Raw genomic sequence first — 17,579 nt, forward strand, 5'->3', positions numbered from 1 at the left:
GAAAGAATCAACAAAATTGACAAACCACTGGCCAAAGTGACAAAAGAAAAACAGGAGAGGACACAAATAACCCAAATAAGAAATGAAATGGAGGACATTGCAACAGAGCCAACTGAAATAAAGAGGATCATAACAGAGTATTATGGAAAACTATACTCCAACAAATCTGAAAACCTAGAAGAAATAGACAAATTTCTAGAAACACACTACCTACCCAAAATAATACAAAATGATGTTGAAAACCTGAACAGACCTGTAACAAGGTAAGAGATTGCAAAGGTGATTAAAAAAAAAAAAAATTTCCAACAAAAACAAAGCCCTGGCCCAGATGGCTTTACTGGTGAATTCTACCAAACATTCAGAGAAGAGCTTACACCAGCGCTACTCAAACTATTTCAGAATGTAGAAAAGGAAGTGACACCACAAAAAAAGAAACTTACAGACCAATAACTATCATGAATATAGATGAAAAATCCTCAACAAAATTCTAGCCAATAGAATTCAGCATCATATCAAAAAAATAATACACCACAGGCAAATAGGATTCATAGCAGGTATGCAAATATGGTTCAATATTAGAAAATCAATCAATGTAATCTATCACATAAATAAAAAGAAAAGAATCAAATGCTCATCTCAATAGACGCAGAAAAGGCATTTGACAAAGTCTAACAACTATTTCTGATAAAAAACTCTGAATAAAATAGGTATACAAAGAAAACTTCTCAACATAATAAAGAGCATATATGCAGAACCAATGGCCAAGACCATTCATAATGGAGAGAGGCTGAAAACATTCCTTTTGGGAACAGGAACAAGACAAGGATGCCCTTTACCACCACTCCTATTTAACATTGTGTTGGATGTACTAGCTAGAGCAATAAGGCATGAAACAGAAATAAAGGACATCCAAATTGATAATGAAGAAGTTAAACTCTCCTTATTTGCAGATGATATGATACTATACATAGAAAACCCAAAAGACTCCACAAGAAAACTACTGGAACTAATAGAAAGATTCAGCAAATTACCAGGATACAAGATAAACATACAAAAATCAGTTGGATTCCTATACACCAACAAAGAGAACAATGAACAGAAAATTGGGAAAACAATACCATTTATAACAGCCCCTAAACAAATAAAATACTTGGGGATAAATCTAATCAAGGATGTAAAAGACCTATACAAAGAAAACTACAAAACGGTACTGCAAGAAACCAAAAGAGATCTACATAAACTGAAAAACATACCGTGCTCATGGATAGGTAGACTCAACATTGTGAAAATCACAGTTCTACTGAAAGTGATTTACAAATGCAATGCAACCCCAATCCAAATAACAACATTCTTTAAAGAGATGGAAAAATCTATTATTAATTTTATATGGAAACGGAAGAAGCCCTAGATAAGTAAAGCACTATTGAAGAAGAAGAACACAGTAGGAGGACTCTCACCATCTGACCTCAGAACCTACTACACAGCTACGGTAGTCAGAACAGCCTGGTATGGGTACAACAACAGACACATTGACCCATGGAACAGAATTGAGAACCCAGATGTAAATCCATCCACCTATGGTTACCTGATCTTCCACGAGGGCCCAAAGTCCATTAAATGGGGAAAAGACAGTCTTTTTAATAAATGGTGCTGGCAAAACTGCATGTCCATCTGGAAAAATATGAAACAGGACGCATACTTCACACCATATACAAAAACTAACTGAAAATGGATTGAAGACCTAAATATAAAGACAAACTCCATGAAGTTCATAGAAGAAAAAATAGAATCAATGCTAGAGGACCTAATACATGGCATTAACAGGATACAAACTGCAACCAACAGCACACAAGCTCCAGAGGATAAGCTAGATAACTGGGATCTTCTAAAGACTTCCCAAAAGAGTAAAAAGAGAACCTACAGACTGGGAAAAAAAAATGTGACTATTAGAAATCAGACAAAACTCTAATCTCTAAAGTCAACAAGAAAATCCAACAAAAAGACAAATAATTCAATTAAAAAATGGGCAAAGGAAATGAACAGACACTTCACCAAATAAGACATACAAGTGGCCAACAGACACATGAAGAAATGCTCAGGACCTCTAGCCATCAGAGAAATGCAGATCAAAACCACAATGAGATACCATCTCACCCCAGCATTACTGGCATGAATCAATAAAACAGGAAATAACAAATGTTGGAGAGGCTATGGGAGATCACAACTCTCATGCACTGCTGGTGGGAATGCAAAATGATACAACCATTTTGGAAAATGATATGGTGCTTCCCTAGAAAGCTAGAAATAGAAATACCATATGACCCAGCAATCCCACTCCTAGGAGTATATCCTAGAGAAATAAGTGTCATCACACGGACTGACATATGCACATCCATGTTCATTGCAGCATTGTTCACAATAGCAAAAAAGATGGAAACAACCTAGATGTCCATCAACAGGTGAATGGATAAACTCTGATACATACACACAATGGAGTATTATGCAACAATAAAGAACAACGATGAACTTGTGAAGCATCTCATAACATGGATGAATCTGGAGGGCATTATGCTGAGTGAAATAAGTCAATCACAAAAGGCCAAATATTGTATGAGTCCACTACTGTAAATACTCATGACAGGGTTTACATACCAAACGAAGCAATCTTTGGTGGTTACGAGGAAGGGGAGCGGTGGGGATGGAAAAACAGTTAATAGAAAATAGATAAGTAGAAACTGAAAACCCTGGTGGCACAGTGGTTAAGTGCTACGGCTGCTAAACAAGAGGTCAGCAGTTCGAATTCACCAGGCACTCCTTGTAAACTCTATGCGGCAGCTTTACTCTGTCTTATAGGGTCACTATGAGTCAGAATCGACTTGCCAGGAGTGGGTTTTGAAGTGGAAACTTTGGTGAAGGGTAAGACACAGTACTGGGGAAGCCAGCACAACCTGTACAAGGCAAGGTCATGGTAGCTCCACAGACACATCCAAACTCTCTGAGGGACCGAATTGCTGGTCTGAGAGCTGTGGGGACCATGATCTCGGGGAGTATCTAGCTCAACTGCATAACACATAACATAGTTTATAAAGAATATGTTCTATATCCTACTTCGGTGAGTAGCATCTGGGGTCTTAAAAGTCTGTGAGCAGCCATCTAGGACACTCCACTGGCCTTATCCCTTCAGGAACAAGGAAGAATGAACAAAACTAAAGATACAAGGGAAAGATTAGTCCAAAGACTAATGGGCCACATCTACCACAGGCTCCACCGGACTGAGTCCAGAACAATGAGATGGTGCCTGGCTACCACCACTGACTGCTCTGACAGGGATCCCAACAAAGGGCCCCAAACAGAGCTGGAGAAAAATCTAGAAGAAAATTCTAACTCAAAAAGGAAGACCAGACTTGCTGGCCTGACAGAGACTGTAGAAGCCCTGAGAGTATGGCCTTTGGACACCCTTTCAGCTCAGTAATGATGTCACTCCTAAGAGTCACCCCTCAGGCAAAGATTGAACAGGCCCATGGGACAAAACAAGAGTAAAGGGGTGCACAAGCCCTGGGGCAGGGACTGGAAGGCAGGAGGGAACAGGAAAGCTGGTAATAGGGAACCCAGGTTTGAGAATGGAGTGTGGTTGTTAAACAATGTCATAGAACAATGTGTGTACTGTTTGATAAGAAACTAGTTCGTTCTGTAAACCTTCATCTGAAGTACAATTTTAAAAAATCTAAAAAAAAAAAAATACAGCAAGTTTAATAACATATGCTTTCTATCAGGGGAAACCCTGCTGGCGTAGTGGTTAAGAGCTATAGCTGCTAAGCAGAAGTTCAGCAGTTCAAATCCGCCAGGCGCTCCTTGGAAGCCCTATGGGGCAGTTCTTTGTCCTTTAGGGTCGCTATGAGTCAGAATCGACTCCACGGCAATGGGTTTGGGTTTTGGTTTTTTTTATATCATTTTGTATACCATTTTAACCATTTATATTTCCTTCCCATCGTGTAAGCTTTTATCCACTACTCTGATATAATCTCATGTTCTGGAGAACCTCCACATCAGCATCTCTCCTCTATGTATGGAGACACTGGCCAGGTTCCCCAGGCAACCAGAGTCTAGGGAAGCATCTTAACACTCTGCCCATTTGGGCTTCACTTAATTTTAGCCATTAATTTGCTAAGAAAGAAAAATAAAATAGGAGTACTCAAATGAAACAAAATAGTTTTATCATAATTAACAGTTTTACCTTCAGAGGACTATCTCAGCTGGTCTAGGTTTCTTATCAAAGATCAGAATAAGAGCATCCTCCCAGGCTGAGTTCTGCCTCCTGCTTTGGTTACTGAAGTATTTTCTCAACAAAAACTTCCCATTCATTACAGATATATGAAAAAGGGGAATTGAGAGTTTGAATTATATCAACTTGGAAACCTCTTTAAAGCTTTTGCCACTTTAAAACTTTGCCTAAATCCTTTCAAGTAATAACTTTTCCTTTCTCGTTGAAGGGAAGCTTTCCCTTTGCCCCTCAAATCACCCTGCTCCAAAGCGCAGTGTATTTGCAAGGCTGTGGAAACACTCTGGTAGTCAATTCCCTTTTAGGATTTAAGTGTCTTAAAAGAGGCATGAGACCTTCCTTTGGCTGTCACTGTCAGCCATCATGGTGCCCCTGGGTGGTGCAAATGGTTAACACTCTGGGCAATTGGAAATTCGAATCCACCTAGAGGTGCCTTCAAAAGAAATGGCTGGCAACCTACTCCCGAAAAATCAGCCATTGAAAACCTTATGGAGCACAGTTTGACTCTGACACATATGAGGTGGAACCAACTCTACTGGCAACTGATTTAGGTGGGGCATGGACATGAGCTGGTGGGAGAGTAGGGGCTCTATGCCTTTGTTCCAGGGAATCCATGCCAGAAACCTAGGAGGCTAGCCCTTGTCTCCTAACTCCCTGCCTCCAATACCTCGTTGGGGATGGGGAATCCACTGCTTCTTCAGGAGCTACGCTTTGGAGAGAAGCTGAACCCTGGCTCTCTGGCACTTGCACTATGTCTGGAGCACCAATCACTCCACCCTTGATTTCTTGTCTTTGTACCATTGTTCCCAGGTCCCTTTGCTTTGCCGGCTTTATTTCAGGAAGCAGACTCTGACAGTGATCCTTGGACTGGCAGAGTTATGGGAAGAAATGGTGGTGACTGAATTTCTCTCTGGAGCTCCAGATCTTGGGAGGGTTGATAGAGGAGGCCCTGTGTGAAGGAGCAGCAAGGAGAAAATGGTGGCCTCAGGGAATTAATTTAAGACAAAGAGGCCTCCTGAACTCCTGGGAGCAGCTCTAAGGCCTGGGTGAGGAACCTCTTTCACTGGTAAGACCAGCACATGGCCTAGGAGGGGCAGTCTCTATGCAGTCTGCTGGGCCAATGAGGCAGGGGGACTGAAAGGAATAGAATGCACGGAAATATTCTACGTGTCTTAAATCATTAATATTTTCAGAGCTGGTCTTATTCTAACTGGATCATTTTGCCTACTTTGCTGGGATGAGTCCTTCGAATAAATAGAACTCCGATTTTTCTCCTCTCTGGAAAGGAGCTGTACCTCAGGAACTATGCCTACACTGAGTTCTAGATGCATCACGAATGATCCAGATGCACGGTCGTACTGAACAGACACGCCCTCCGTTATTATTAAGTCGAAGCGGTTCGGAGGTTCGTTAAGAGAGCTGCAGAACAAGCCGAGAGCTCCTGTCCTCACTGGTATTGGAGACACCGGCGCGGGGCGAGCCTGCCAGACTGGGGTGAGCCTGCCGGGAGCGCTGGGGGCGCGGGGCTGGGCGGGGCTCGCGGACTTCGGGGGCGGGTCCGCGAAGCCCCTGCCAGGCCCCTAGCCCCTGGCCCCTTCCCGCGCCACGGACCCCAGGGGCTAGCTGCCGCCTTCTTGTGAGGCGCGCAGGGCTGTGGGGACGGCGCTCGGCGGAACGGGCGCCATTGGTGGAACACAGGGCCGGCCGGGGTCCTAGAGCCGGCGGGGGCTGCGGGTGCTCGGCGGCCGCGAAGACTGAGCGCACCCTGGGTGGACTGGAGGGCGGGGCTCAGGACCCGACTGGGCGCCCGCGGGACCCGCAGGTCTCTAGGAGCCAGAGGTGAGCCTGAGGCTTTCAAGGTGCAGTTCTTGGGCGCGACGGCTCCGTCCCTCAGGGGCCCTATCCTTGGGGGACCTCTTGCCCCGTAGAGCTCGGACCCGTAGTCTGGGAAAGCGTGCCACCTGGGGACCTTGCCTAGGCGGGGTGGGACATCTCGGGAGAGCCAGGCCAGCGCTCAGCTGAGCGTTTGCCTGACGGATGGCAGCGAGAGGTCTCTCCTCTCGCTCCCATTCCCGAGGATGAGCGGCCTGGGTCGCAACCGAAGGCCCTCGGCTCCCAGCGCCTTCCGCGAGCTGGCCCCGGCTGGGAGAAAGTTTGCGTCTCCGGGTCCAGCCAGTCTTCTCGCTTTCCTCCGCCGGTAGGTGCCACCCTCCTCGCTGGCCCTCCAAGCGCGGCCGCCGACCATGGAGCCCCCGGTGCAGATCTTCCGCGGGGACCCAGTCCCCACTTGCGCTCCGAGCGCCTGTCTGCTCCCCAACAGCAGCGGCTGGTTCCCCGGCTGGGCCGAGACAGACGGCAACGGCAGCGCTGGCCCCGAGGACGCGCATCTGGAGCCCGCGCACATCTCTCCGGTCATCCCCATCATCATCACGGCCGTCTACTCCGTGGTGTTCGTGGTGGGCTTGGTGGGCAACTCCCTGGTCATGTTCGTGATCATTCGGTGAGCTCGGGGTCCGGGGGGGGGGCAGCGAGGCGGGGGTAGGGACTTTATTCCTGCAGGGTCCAGGAGATTACTAGAGGAGGGGAAGCATTACCTTGGAGAGCTTTTTGCTGGGAGGCTTCGAGGTTCACACAGGGCGAAACTGAGCAATCTGAAGGACCGAGGAGGGACCCTCTGTTCGCAGACCCCTGTGGAAAACTGAACGGGCAGGGACGTGCCAGAGTGTGGGGCAACAAGATCGGTTTTATGATCTCTTGGAAGAGAAGCTGGTCCATTTGCGTGGCCTTTTGCCTGATTGCCTGTGTCACTTTGGAGTACTTTGTTTTGCCTTTTGCAAATATTAAGATAAATCGCTGGCTCGCTGATTTTACTGATAATAATTTAAAAATTTCCGTTACTCATCAGATAGGTGGTATGGTTTATGAAGCAAAAGCCGATATCCTATTTGGTGTTGTTGATATCCATATATGAATTTTTTTAGTACTGAAAAGGAGCCCTGGTGGCGCAGTGGGTAAAAGCCCTGAGCGTCGGTTCCAACCCAGCAGCCGCTTGGAGGGAGAAAGATGTGGCAGTCGGCTTTTATAAAGATTGCAGCTCTGGAAACCCTGTGAGGCAGGTCTATTCTTTCCTCTGCTGTCGCTATGAGTTGGAATCCACTGGACGTCAATGGGTTTAAGTTTTTTTTTTTGCTTTTTAGTACTGCAATGCCTTATGGTTGCGGATATCAGTGAATTTTGTAACTAAGCCATCCAGTGTTTTCCTCTGAAGTATGAGCTGTAGAGGTTTTCAAAAATGGGCTTTGATTTCTCGTTTTCCATTATTTTATTGTCCTTTTGTGGAATTTTACTAAACTCAACATCCTGTAATAAATATGTCTAGATATATACAAAAGTATGCTAATTTTCTGGCTCTGGAATTTAATTACAGAGTCTGGTTATGCATTCTGATTTTGGCTTCTTTCCAAAAAAAAAAAAAAATACCAACATGGCCTTTGAGATCACGTATTTTACTCTGTGAGAGTGCACCTTTGAGAAGTCTCTGGTAAATAAAGGAAGCATGCAATTCACCCTGTGTAGGGACTCTGAAAGGATGAAGATCTAATTTCTTTTCTTGTCCTGACTTTAGTTTTAAAACAGGCCATTTATTTATTTTGAACTTTAAGGACAACATCTACAGTAGCATGAATCTTACTCTTGGGAAATATCGTAATAAAAATAGCCCTTTACTTTTTTTTTTTTTGGTTGAGAATATCAGATCTTTTTTGTCCCATCTATGTTATGAAGTTTAAAACCATAATTTAAAACTTGACACACATATTTTAAAGCTCATTTTTACTTACAACGAGTGTTCGTAGCATGGTATCCTTGGTTTCCATAATTGCTTATTGCATGTCACAGGAATCCTATCCGTGATAAGTAAAGGCTACAGAAAGGGGACATATTAAAGACAAATTGTTTATCCAGGTCATTATTAACCTCAGGGATTATCTCCATTAGAGAGAAGATTATAGAAAACCAGAAGAAAATACATCTGTAATTTAAATTATGTTTATACTTACTATGACACCTTCGGTGTAGGGGTCTTCTTAAATAAAAATATCAGTCCACAAAAAGAGGATGCTAAAAAAAAAAAAAACCTCTGTTTCCACTCATTATATTTAGGTGCTTAAGTAAAAGTTATATCTTATTGTTACTTGATATAATTCCTGAAATCTTAAGTTTGAGAAGAGCTTCTCGGTTGCTCTACAGCTTTTTATATGACCTGCAGCCAGGATTAGAATACTGAAGAATCCTAAAATATGTGAAAAGATAACTCACTGGGGTCATTAGAAGAAGAGAAAGGTCTTGTGAATTAATTATGACTTCTTATGGTGGTTCGGTGGCAGAATTCTTGCTTTCCATGTAGGAGACCCAGGTTCGATTCCTGGCCAGTGCACCCACCTCATGTCTGTCAGTGGAAGCTTGCATGATGCTATTATGCTGAGCAGATTTCAGCAAAGCTTTCAGACTAAAACAGAGTAAGAAGAAAGGTCTGATGGTCTACATCCAAAAAATCAGCTAATGAAAACCCTATGGATATATATACCCCACAAAACCACTGCCATCGAGTCAATTCTGACTCATAGTGACCCAGAAAACCAAGCCCAGTGCCATCAAGTCGATTCCAACTCATAGTGACCCTACAGGGCAAAGTAGAACTGCCCCGGAGAGTTTCCAAGGAGCGCCTGGCAGACATATATATGTACGTATGTATGTATATATGTACGTACGTATATATGTCCCCCAAAGATATTCAGGGCTAAAATTTGCTAGATGGGCATAAATTCAGTTAAAAATATCAAAGAAATTGATAAAATAGTAGTCATGAGAATGTCCTTCAGCCTCCCACCCCACTCTCATATACTGGGAGATTGTTTGATTATAAATGAAAGTGAAGAGTTTTACTGCTATTCTGGAATGCCAACCTACTGAAATGTTAGTTTAAATCTAAAGCTAACATGGTTAAGGAATATTTCAAATTTGTTCAAACTGATAGTCAGATAATTGAAAAACAAACTTTCAGAAGGACAATTAATTGACTTGGATTTATTTAGCTCAGAAGAAAGGTCTGAAGATTTGAGAGAAGGTGGCATCGAGAGGCCCCTGGCGTGGCCGTCAGAGCAGAACAGGAAGCGTGGGATTCAAGTGCAGATTTTATAACCGACATTGATGCTGGTCGACATTGCTTGAAAAGTTGGAGAACCACTTTTGAGAAGGGCACTATTTTAAAGTATTATACATGGAATGGGGTCTTAGCTTAGCTCAGTCTTATAGGTTATTTTAGAGAGAGAATTTAGAGGCTCAGCTGGCTGAGCAGATGAAGGTCTAGGATGGCCAGCTCCAACCTGGGAAGAAGGTTAGGTCTGCGGGGAAAGCTCTGACTGTTTTTAGGCCTGCCTTGTAAATAACTTTTCCCACTTTGGCACCTGGAATGCTGCCCACAGTCTCCTGAAGATACTGAGGTTTTCTCGGGTTCTCATCATTTCAAGTGCACCAACTGCCATAATTCTTTACTGTTGCTGTCGTTAGTTGCTGTCGAGTCGATTCCTACTCACGGCAACCGCGTGTGCGCAGAGTAGAGCTGCACCATAAGGTTTTCACCGGTCAATACCAAGAAACCAGGAAGACAGCTACCTGGCCAACCGACTGGAAGAGATCCATATTTACGCTTATTCCCGAGAAAGGTGATCCAACCAGAATGTGGAAATTATCGAACAATATTGCTAACATCACATGCAAGCAAAATTTTGCTGAAGACCATTCAAAAGCAGCTGCAGCAGTATCTCGATAGGGAACTGCCAGAAATTCAAGCGGGATTCAGAAGAGGATGTGGAACCAGGGATGTCATTGCTGATGTCAGGTGGATCCTGGCTGAAAGCAGAGAATACCAGAAGGATGTTTACGTAAGTTTTATTTACTATACTAAGGCATTTGACTGTGTGGATCATAACAATTATGGATAACATTGTGGCGAATGGGAATTCCGGAATGTTTAATTGTGCTCATGAGGAATCTGTGCATGGATCAAGAGGCAGTCGTTTGAACAGAACAAGGGGCTACTGTGTGGTTTAAAGTCAGGAAAGGTGTGTATCAGCGTTGTATCCTTTCACCATACTTATTCAATCTGTATGCTGAGCAAATAATCTGAGAAGCTGGACTATATGACGAAAAATGGGGCATCAGGATTGGAGGAAGACTCATTAATGACCTGCATTATGCAGGTGACATAACTTTGCTTGCTGAAAGTGAAGAGGACTTGAAGTACTTACTGATGAAGGTCAAAGACCATAGCCTTCAGTATGGGTTACATGTCAACATAAAGAAAACAAAAATCCTCGCAACTGGACCAGTAAGCAACATCATGATAAATGGAGAAAAGGTTGAAGTTGTCAAGTATTTCATTTTACTCAGATCCACAATCAACATCCATGGAAGCAGCAGTTAAGAAATCGAAAGACTCATTGCTTTGGCCAAAGCGGCTGCAAGAGATCTCTTTAAAGTGTTAAAAAGTAAAGATGTCACCTTGAGGACTAAGGTGTGCCTGACCCAATCCATGGTGTTTTCAATTGCCTCAGATGCATGCAAAAGCTAGACAAAGAATAAGACCAAAGAAGAATTGATGCATTTGAGCTATGGTACTGGCAAAGAATATTGGATGTACCTTAGATTGCCAAAAGAACGAACAGACCTGTCTTGGAAGAAGTACAACGAGAATGCTCCTTAGAAGCAAGGATGGCGAGACAATATCTTACGTACTTTGGACTTGGTATCAGGAGGGATCAGTCCCTGGAGAAGGACATCATGCTTGGTAAAATAGAGCGTCAGTGAACAAGAGGAAGACCCTCAATGAGATGAACTGACAAAGTGCGCTCAACAATGGGCTCAAGCATGGCAACAATTGTGAGGACGGTGCAGGACTGGGTAGTGTTTCCTTCTGTCGCTGTGAGTCAGAATTGACTCAATGGCACCTAATGACAATGCCAGCATAGGATTTTCAAGGCTGTGACCTTTTGGAAGCAAATCACCAGGCTGTCTTCTGAGACACATCTAGGGAGTTTCGAACCTCCAACCTTTTGGCTAGTAGTCGAGCGCTTAACCATTTGCACCACCCAGGGACTCCCCATATTAGGACACGCTAACCTGTAATGACTTTAACATGTTAAATGCTCCAACCTCCCCTATCTTTGGTCCTTGTGGTTCCTGAGTGGGAATTCCTAGCTTAGCCCTGGATCCAACTCCTGGGATACTGACATCTCCTTTGGTGTGTACATGGATGTGTCTAGGATGCTAATCCCATAGTTTTTTTTTTTTTTACTTCCTAATGTGGAGGCCTCTCCACTGCACACTGACCACCCACACTCAAGCCTACACCCTGGACTTCACCCCCTCCTCTGACATCTTACAAATCCATTATCTCACTCTCACCAGGACCTCCCACACATGCAGAACCCTTCACTCCCTCAGCAAAGTAATTGAGACTTTAACGAGCGCTTACTATGTGCCAGGCAGGGAAAGCTAACTGCTGCACATGAATTACTTTATTGAATCTTCACAACTATAGCTATATTATTACCATACCCATTTAACAGATGAGGAAACTGAGGTTAAGAAAGATTGAATAAACTGGCTAAGGCCCCATTTAGCTAACTTGTGGGCTGGAATGATCCCAGCAGCCTGACCCCCAGAACCTGCGCTTTTAAACACTATGCCATTCCATTTTCCACTATTCTAATTTTTCAAACTTTTGGAGACTTCTTCCGTGGTTGTCCCCCATTTTCTCCCAGACAGTCTCTTCTATCTTACCTAGACTCTGTGAGCCATCACATCAGCACCTTTCTGGACAGTACCCTCAATTCCCCTACCTTCTTGACCTTCTGCCACTATCTCCCACCAAAACTCCCACCCTGGATCTAGTCAGTAATGTCCTTGCTTTGTTCTCACACACAGCTTGCTGAATGTAGCGGAATAAAGTCAGTTTTTTCTACCATCATAGACAATTTTATCAACCTCAAGAATATCTGACCCTAATTCTGCCCAGGAGTTTTTCTGTGTCCCTCAGCTATTTCCTAGAAAGAGCCAGATCTTTCTCCTATTTTCCATAAACACAAGTTCAAATTCGTATGATTTCCCAGCCGTCCACCTGACCATGTTCCTTCATGGTCAGTGGATGCTCTTCCTGCTAGTTCACTGAGATGCTGGGGCCTCCACCTCTCCTGCAGAGGCATGCTGGCAGCTATCCTTCCCTCCTGTTGCATCTCAGTGGAAGAGTCTCTTCCTTCTGTCCTGTTTCTAATCCCATCCCTGGCTACTTTCCTGGGGTCTTTGTTGTATTCATTGTCTACTCTCTTCACTGTATCTGCAATCTCTTTCTTCTCTATGTGACTCTGTCCCTTTAGCATATGAACATATTCAAGAATTTTCCATCATACAGATAACAGCAACACAATATCCACAAAACCCTCCATTTTTCTGATTTATCTTTAGCTAACATTCTTTCCTATCACCCGTCTATCAGTTTGAAGTACTGTGGTGGATTGTGTGTTGCTATGATGCTGGAGGCTGTGCCACCAGTGTTTCAAATACCATTAGGCTCACCCATAGTGGACGGATTTTAGCAAAGCTTCCAGACTAAGACTAGGAAGAAAGACCTGGTGATCTACTTCAGAAAATTAGCCAGTGAAAACCCTATGGATCACAACAGAGTATTTTTTGAGATAGTGCTGGAAGGCAAGCCCCCTAGGTTGGAAGGCACTCAAAATACACGGTTACCTCAACAATGGATTCAAGAATACCAAGGATCATGAAGATGGTGCAGAACCAGGCAATGTTTCGTTATGTTGTGCATCAGGTTGCCATGGGTCAGAACAGACTCTGTGGTGCTAAAAACAACACACGTTCTTTCCTCCAAAGTTAAGCTTCTTGAACGAAGAGTCGATGTCCTTCATTCCTAGCTTATCCTCATTCCTCAGCCTGTTGTACCAGGACTTTCTGCTCTGCTGCTGCTTTTACTGTCTCGTGGCAGTAATGCTTCTGGTGTGCGTTTTAGGCCTTCTGCTACTTCTGTGAAGGATTTTGCATGTTGACTGATCTTGTTGTTGTTAGGTGTCATCGAATCAGTTCTGACTCATAGCGACCCTACGTACTACAGAGCGAAACACTACCTGGTCCCGTGCTATGCTCACAATCATTATGCTTAAGCCCATTGTTGCAACCACTGTATCAATCCATCTCGTTGAGGGTCTTCCTCTTTTTCAATGACCCTCTACTTTACTAAGCATGATGTCCTTCTCCAGGGACTGATCCCTCCTGATACCAAGTCCAAAGTATATGACATGTAGTCTCGCCATCCTTGCTTCTAAGGAGCATGCTGGTTGTACTTCTTTCAAGACAGATTTTTTAGTTCTTTTGGCAGTCCATGGTATATTCAGTATTCTTCACCAACACCACAATTCAAAAGCGTCAGTTCTTCTTAGGTCTTCCTTATTCACTGTCCAGCTTTCACATGCATATAATGTGATTGGAAATACCATGGCTTGGGTCAAGTGCACCTTAGTCTTCAAGGTGACATTTTTGCTTTTCAACACTGTAAAGAGGTCTTTCGCAGCCTGTTTTGCCCAATGCAGTGCATCTCTTGATTTCTTAACTGCTGCTTCCGTGGATGTTGATTGTGGATCCAAGTAAAATGAAATCCTTGACAACTTTGATCTTTTCTCCATTTATCATGATGTTGCTTATTGGTCCAGTCGTGAGGATTTTTGTTTTCTTTGATCTTAAGTCGTTCAATTTCCATGACAGCGCCTTCTCCTCAGCATCCCCCCATATCACTCTGGGTTTCTCTTTAGTCTTCTTTACAAATCCCTCTTCCTCATATGTCTCTTTATGATCATATTCTCTAGAATTTTCTCAGCTGTCATCTGTTCTCACTTTGCATACCATCTATCAGTCAGGGTTCAACTACAGAAAGAGACCTAGTTGGTGTGCAGTGGTTAAGAGCTCAATTGCTAACCAAAAGGTCGACAGTTCGAATTCACCAGCCGCTCTTTGGAAACCCTATGGGGCAGTTCTGCTCTGTCCTGTAGGGTTGCTATGAGTTGGAATCAACTCAACAGCAACGGGTTTGGGTTACATATTAAGAGATTTATCCTAAGAAAGTGGCTTATGCAGTTGTTGGCACTAGCTGTACAAGTCCTAAATCTGTAGGGCAGGGCATCAGGAAAGGCAGGCTGGTACTCTTGGGCATGGGCTGAAGCTGTTGTCCACATATGGAATTTCTTTTCCTTCAGTGAAACCTCAGTTCTGCTCTTTAAACATTTCAACTCATTGAATCAGATCTACCCAGATGATCTGGATTAACCTCCTTTGCTTAAAGTCAACTGATTTAGTCACATGTACAGGAGCTCTCAGATGAGTGTTAGATTAAATAGCTACGAATATAGCCTCAACACGTTGACACAGCACTATAACCTTGACACTTTCTTTAAAAGATTTCATCCATTCTCATGGCTACAATGATCAGGTAAATTCTGAGAAATCTCAAATCTGGATCTCTGGCCCAGGTACCTGTCCCTCTCCGTCTCCTGGATGGCTCTGTGGGATCACCTCACAGGCACGTCAGGTTTCCAGAGAATCTCTCCGTCCTCTTTCTGTTCCCCTTAAGAGTTATTAAAAATCTCAACCTTCCATTTCCACGTAACTGTGTGTGTGTTCTTTCTGTTTAAAAAAAAAAATTTACTCTTATGAAGGTATATTTTTGTAAATTAATTGTAAGGATAGAGAAGAAAGACTTTATTAGGAATCAGAAAATTATGTGGCCCTTAGTTTTTTAAGTTTTACCTTTTTCTTTTCTCATTATGTTTGATTAACTCTGGAGTACCTCAGTAAAGAGGACTGTATGTCTTCTGCTAACCTTATTTGCCTCTGGGTGGCCTCTAACCTCCAATCTTTTGGTTAGCAGCCAAGCACATTAACAATTTGTACCACGAAGGGATCCATCTTGAGTTACCCGGCATACATTGCCTCACTCAGGCCCTCCCTGAGCCAATCTTGGCCTCATGGTTGAACTGGTGTCAGTCCCACAAAACTGCATCTGTCACTGAATGAGGGAAGCTTGGGAAGGACTGAGAGACCCAATCACAATGTCTGCTATGCTGCCTGCTTCTTGTATACCCCAGGTTTCTTATTGCCCCCCTTGGAATGCCCTCCTGCACTCGCTGACACTCAAGAGTGTCAACACAGTCTAACTCAGACAATACCACCAAGCTACACACAGACAGGCATTACAAAAGTCAGCAGTACAGCGTGGGACCTCCATAATGGACCAGTTGCTGTCCTCTATCTAACATCAGTATTACCATGGACTTCAATTAAAATAATATATTCTGATGTATCTCGAATCTTCTCATGGAATCAATGTTAAATGTTTCCTTTAAGGGAAACATTAAAAAAATAACCCCAGAATTTATTTTTTAAAAAGAGCCAATTTTTTATTTCCTAAAATAATTTTTATATATTTCATAAGCTCTTAAAAAAGAGAATTGGTTTCATTGCAAGTGCTTATGGGGATTAGCTAAATGAAATTACTTTCTTCCTCGTGGGATATGTGATTACAGCTGAAGTCCAGAGCCTCGTGGAACTGTTTCAGTGTTCCATGCAGAGGCCCAACAGCTGCAAGAAATGAAAAAGAAAGAAAAAGAGAAACAACTTGATGGTCAGGTATAGGCTCTTGAACAGCCTCCAGGTGGAAGTGTATGCTTCAAGATCATTTCTTGACTGCGTGGATGTTACAGTTCTTCTTGGGGCCTGTCTCGGGGTTTAACTGAAGTCCACTGTAGTCTGGAAGTTCCTCCGAAACCTATTCAGCATCATAGCATCATAGCAACACGCAAGTCTGTACTGACAGATGGGTGGTGGTTGTGCATGAGGTACGTTGGCCAGGAATTGAACTTGGGTTTCCCATATGGAAGGCTAGAGTTATACCACTGAACCGCCAATGTCAAGACAGGATTAGAATTGTATCAATAAATTGTGGTTTTAGAACAGCATCTGTTTATTTTTCTACAAAAAATCAGTAATTTTTGCAGGGAGTAGGGGTGATTTATGTCTGAGACAAGGATGACTGTACACATTATGTGAGAAAAATAAATTTTAGGCATAGAGATAATATTAAAGGTTTTAAAAATTATTTTTTAATATTTACCCTCACCACTGGCCAAGCAAGTCAGAATTTAAATGTCAGAAAGGAAAAACACCAAAAAATGGAATGAACTATGAGATCCCAAAGGGATGCTGGGCAGTGCAAGACTTCAGATTAAGGATGACTAGAGTTATGATGAGTTAGAGGTCAGCTATAACAATAAAAATGATTTTCTGAGCCCCTGTTGAATATTAAATCATTTAACTTTTCAAGAAACCCTAATGTCCCAACAAACCTACAAGATAAAGATTGTTATGGCTTGGTTTCAGACAAGGAAATTAAACTACAGAAGTTCCAGTGACTGTCCAAGGGCACAACATTGTTAAATGACCCGTCAGTGTCTGGGCCAGCCTGCCTAGCTCCAATCCTCACCCAGCTTTCTCTGCCTTCTGGGGTGCTTCCTAGACTGTGTGGGATCATGCCACTGGGTGGAGGACAGAGCAGGAGGGTAACAGCCTGGGCCTCTCTGCTCTCCCACAGTTGGGGACTGTACTCCAGCTAGATCATTTCCTGTATAAAACTTCAAAAATCATTTCATATCCACATATTTCTTAATGCCCAGGTAACTGTACTATGGAACAAAAGTACTGGTCATCTGAGATTGTCAGTTTTCTCCTGAGTGCTGTTGGGCACTACATACACACACCCTGTGTGGTCCTGAATGCCACAGGGACATTCATCTGAGATTGGGAGGGTACATCATTATATCTACAGAGAGGGTCCACATTATGTCGGCAGAGGGTGTCTTAGTTTTCTGGGGCTTCCATAGCAAAATACCACAGACTGGGTGACTTTAAAGAACAGAAGCTTATGTCTCACTGTTCTGGAGGCTGGAAGCCCAAATTCAGGGCATCAGCAGGACTGTGCTCTCTCTGATCACTCTAGGAGAAGGCTTTTCCTTGTCTCCTCTAGCTTCTAGTGACTGTCGGCAATCCTTGGTGTTCCTTTGCTGCTTGTAGATGTATCTTCACATGGAGTCTTCACCCTGTGTGTGTCCCTGTTCCCATGTCTGTCCTCTTTTATAAGATACCACTCAGAAGGGATTAGAATTAGGACCCACCCAGCTCT

At 43.4% G+C, this 17,579-nt stretch overlaps 1 protein-coding gene across 2 annotated transcripts in view; it reads left to right on the forward strand.

Moving 5' to 3' along the window:
• Nucleotides 1-5,711: 5,711 nt before the first annotated feature.
• Nucleotides 5,712-17,579, forward strand: part of OPRK1 (opioid receptor kappa 1) — a 39,797-nt gene continuing 27,929 nt past the window's right edge. The window contains exons 1-2 of one of the 2 annotated variants that reach the window (XM_049853511.1): nucleotides 5,712-5,773; nucleotides 6,481-6,779. In XM_049853511.1, coding sequence (XP_049709468.1) covers nucleotides 6,523-6,779 — 257 coding nt within the window. In that variant the 5' untranslated portion in view covers nucleotides 5,712-5,773; nucleotides 6,481-6,522. The other variant, XM_049853510.1, reaches the window with a different exon arrangement.

Source organism: Elephas maximus, chromosome 15 (assembly GCF_024166365.1).
Source record: "Elephas maximus indicus isolate mEleMax1 chromosome 15, mEleMax1 primary haplotype, whole genome shotgun sequence".
NCBI lineage: Eukaryota > Metazoa > Chordata > Mammalia > Proboscidea > Elephantidae > Elephas > Elephas maximus.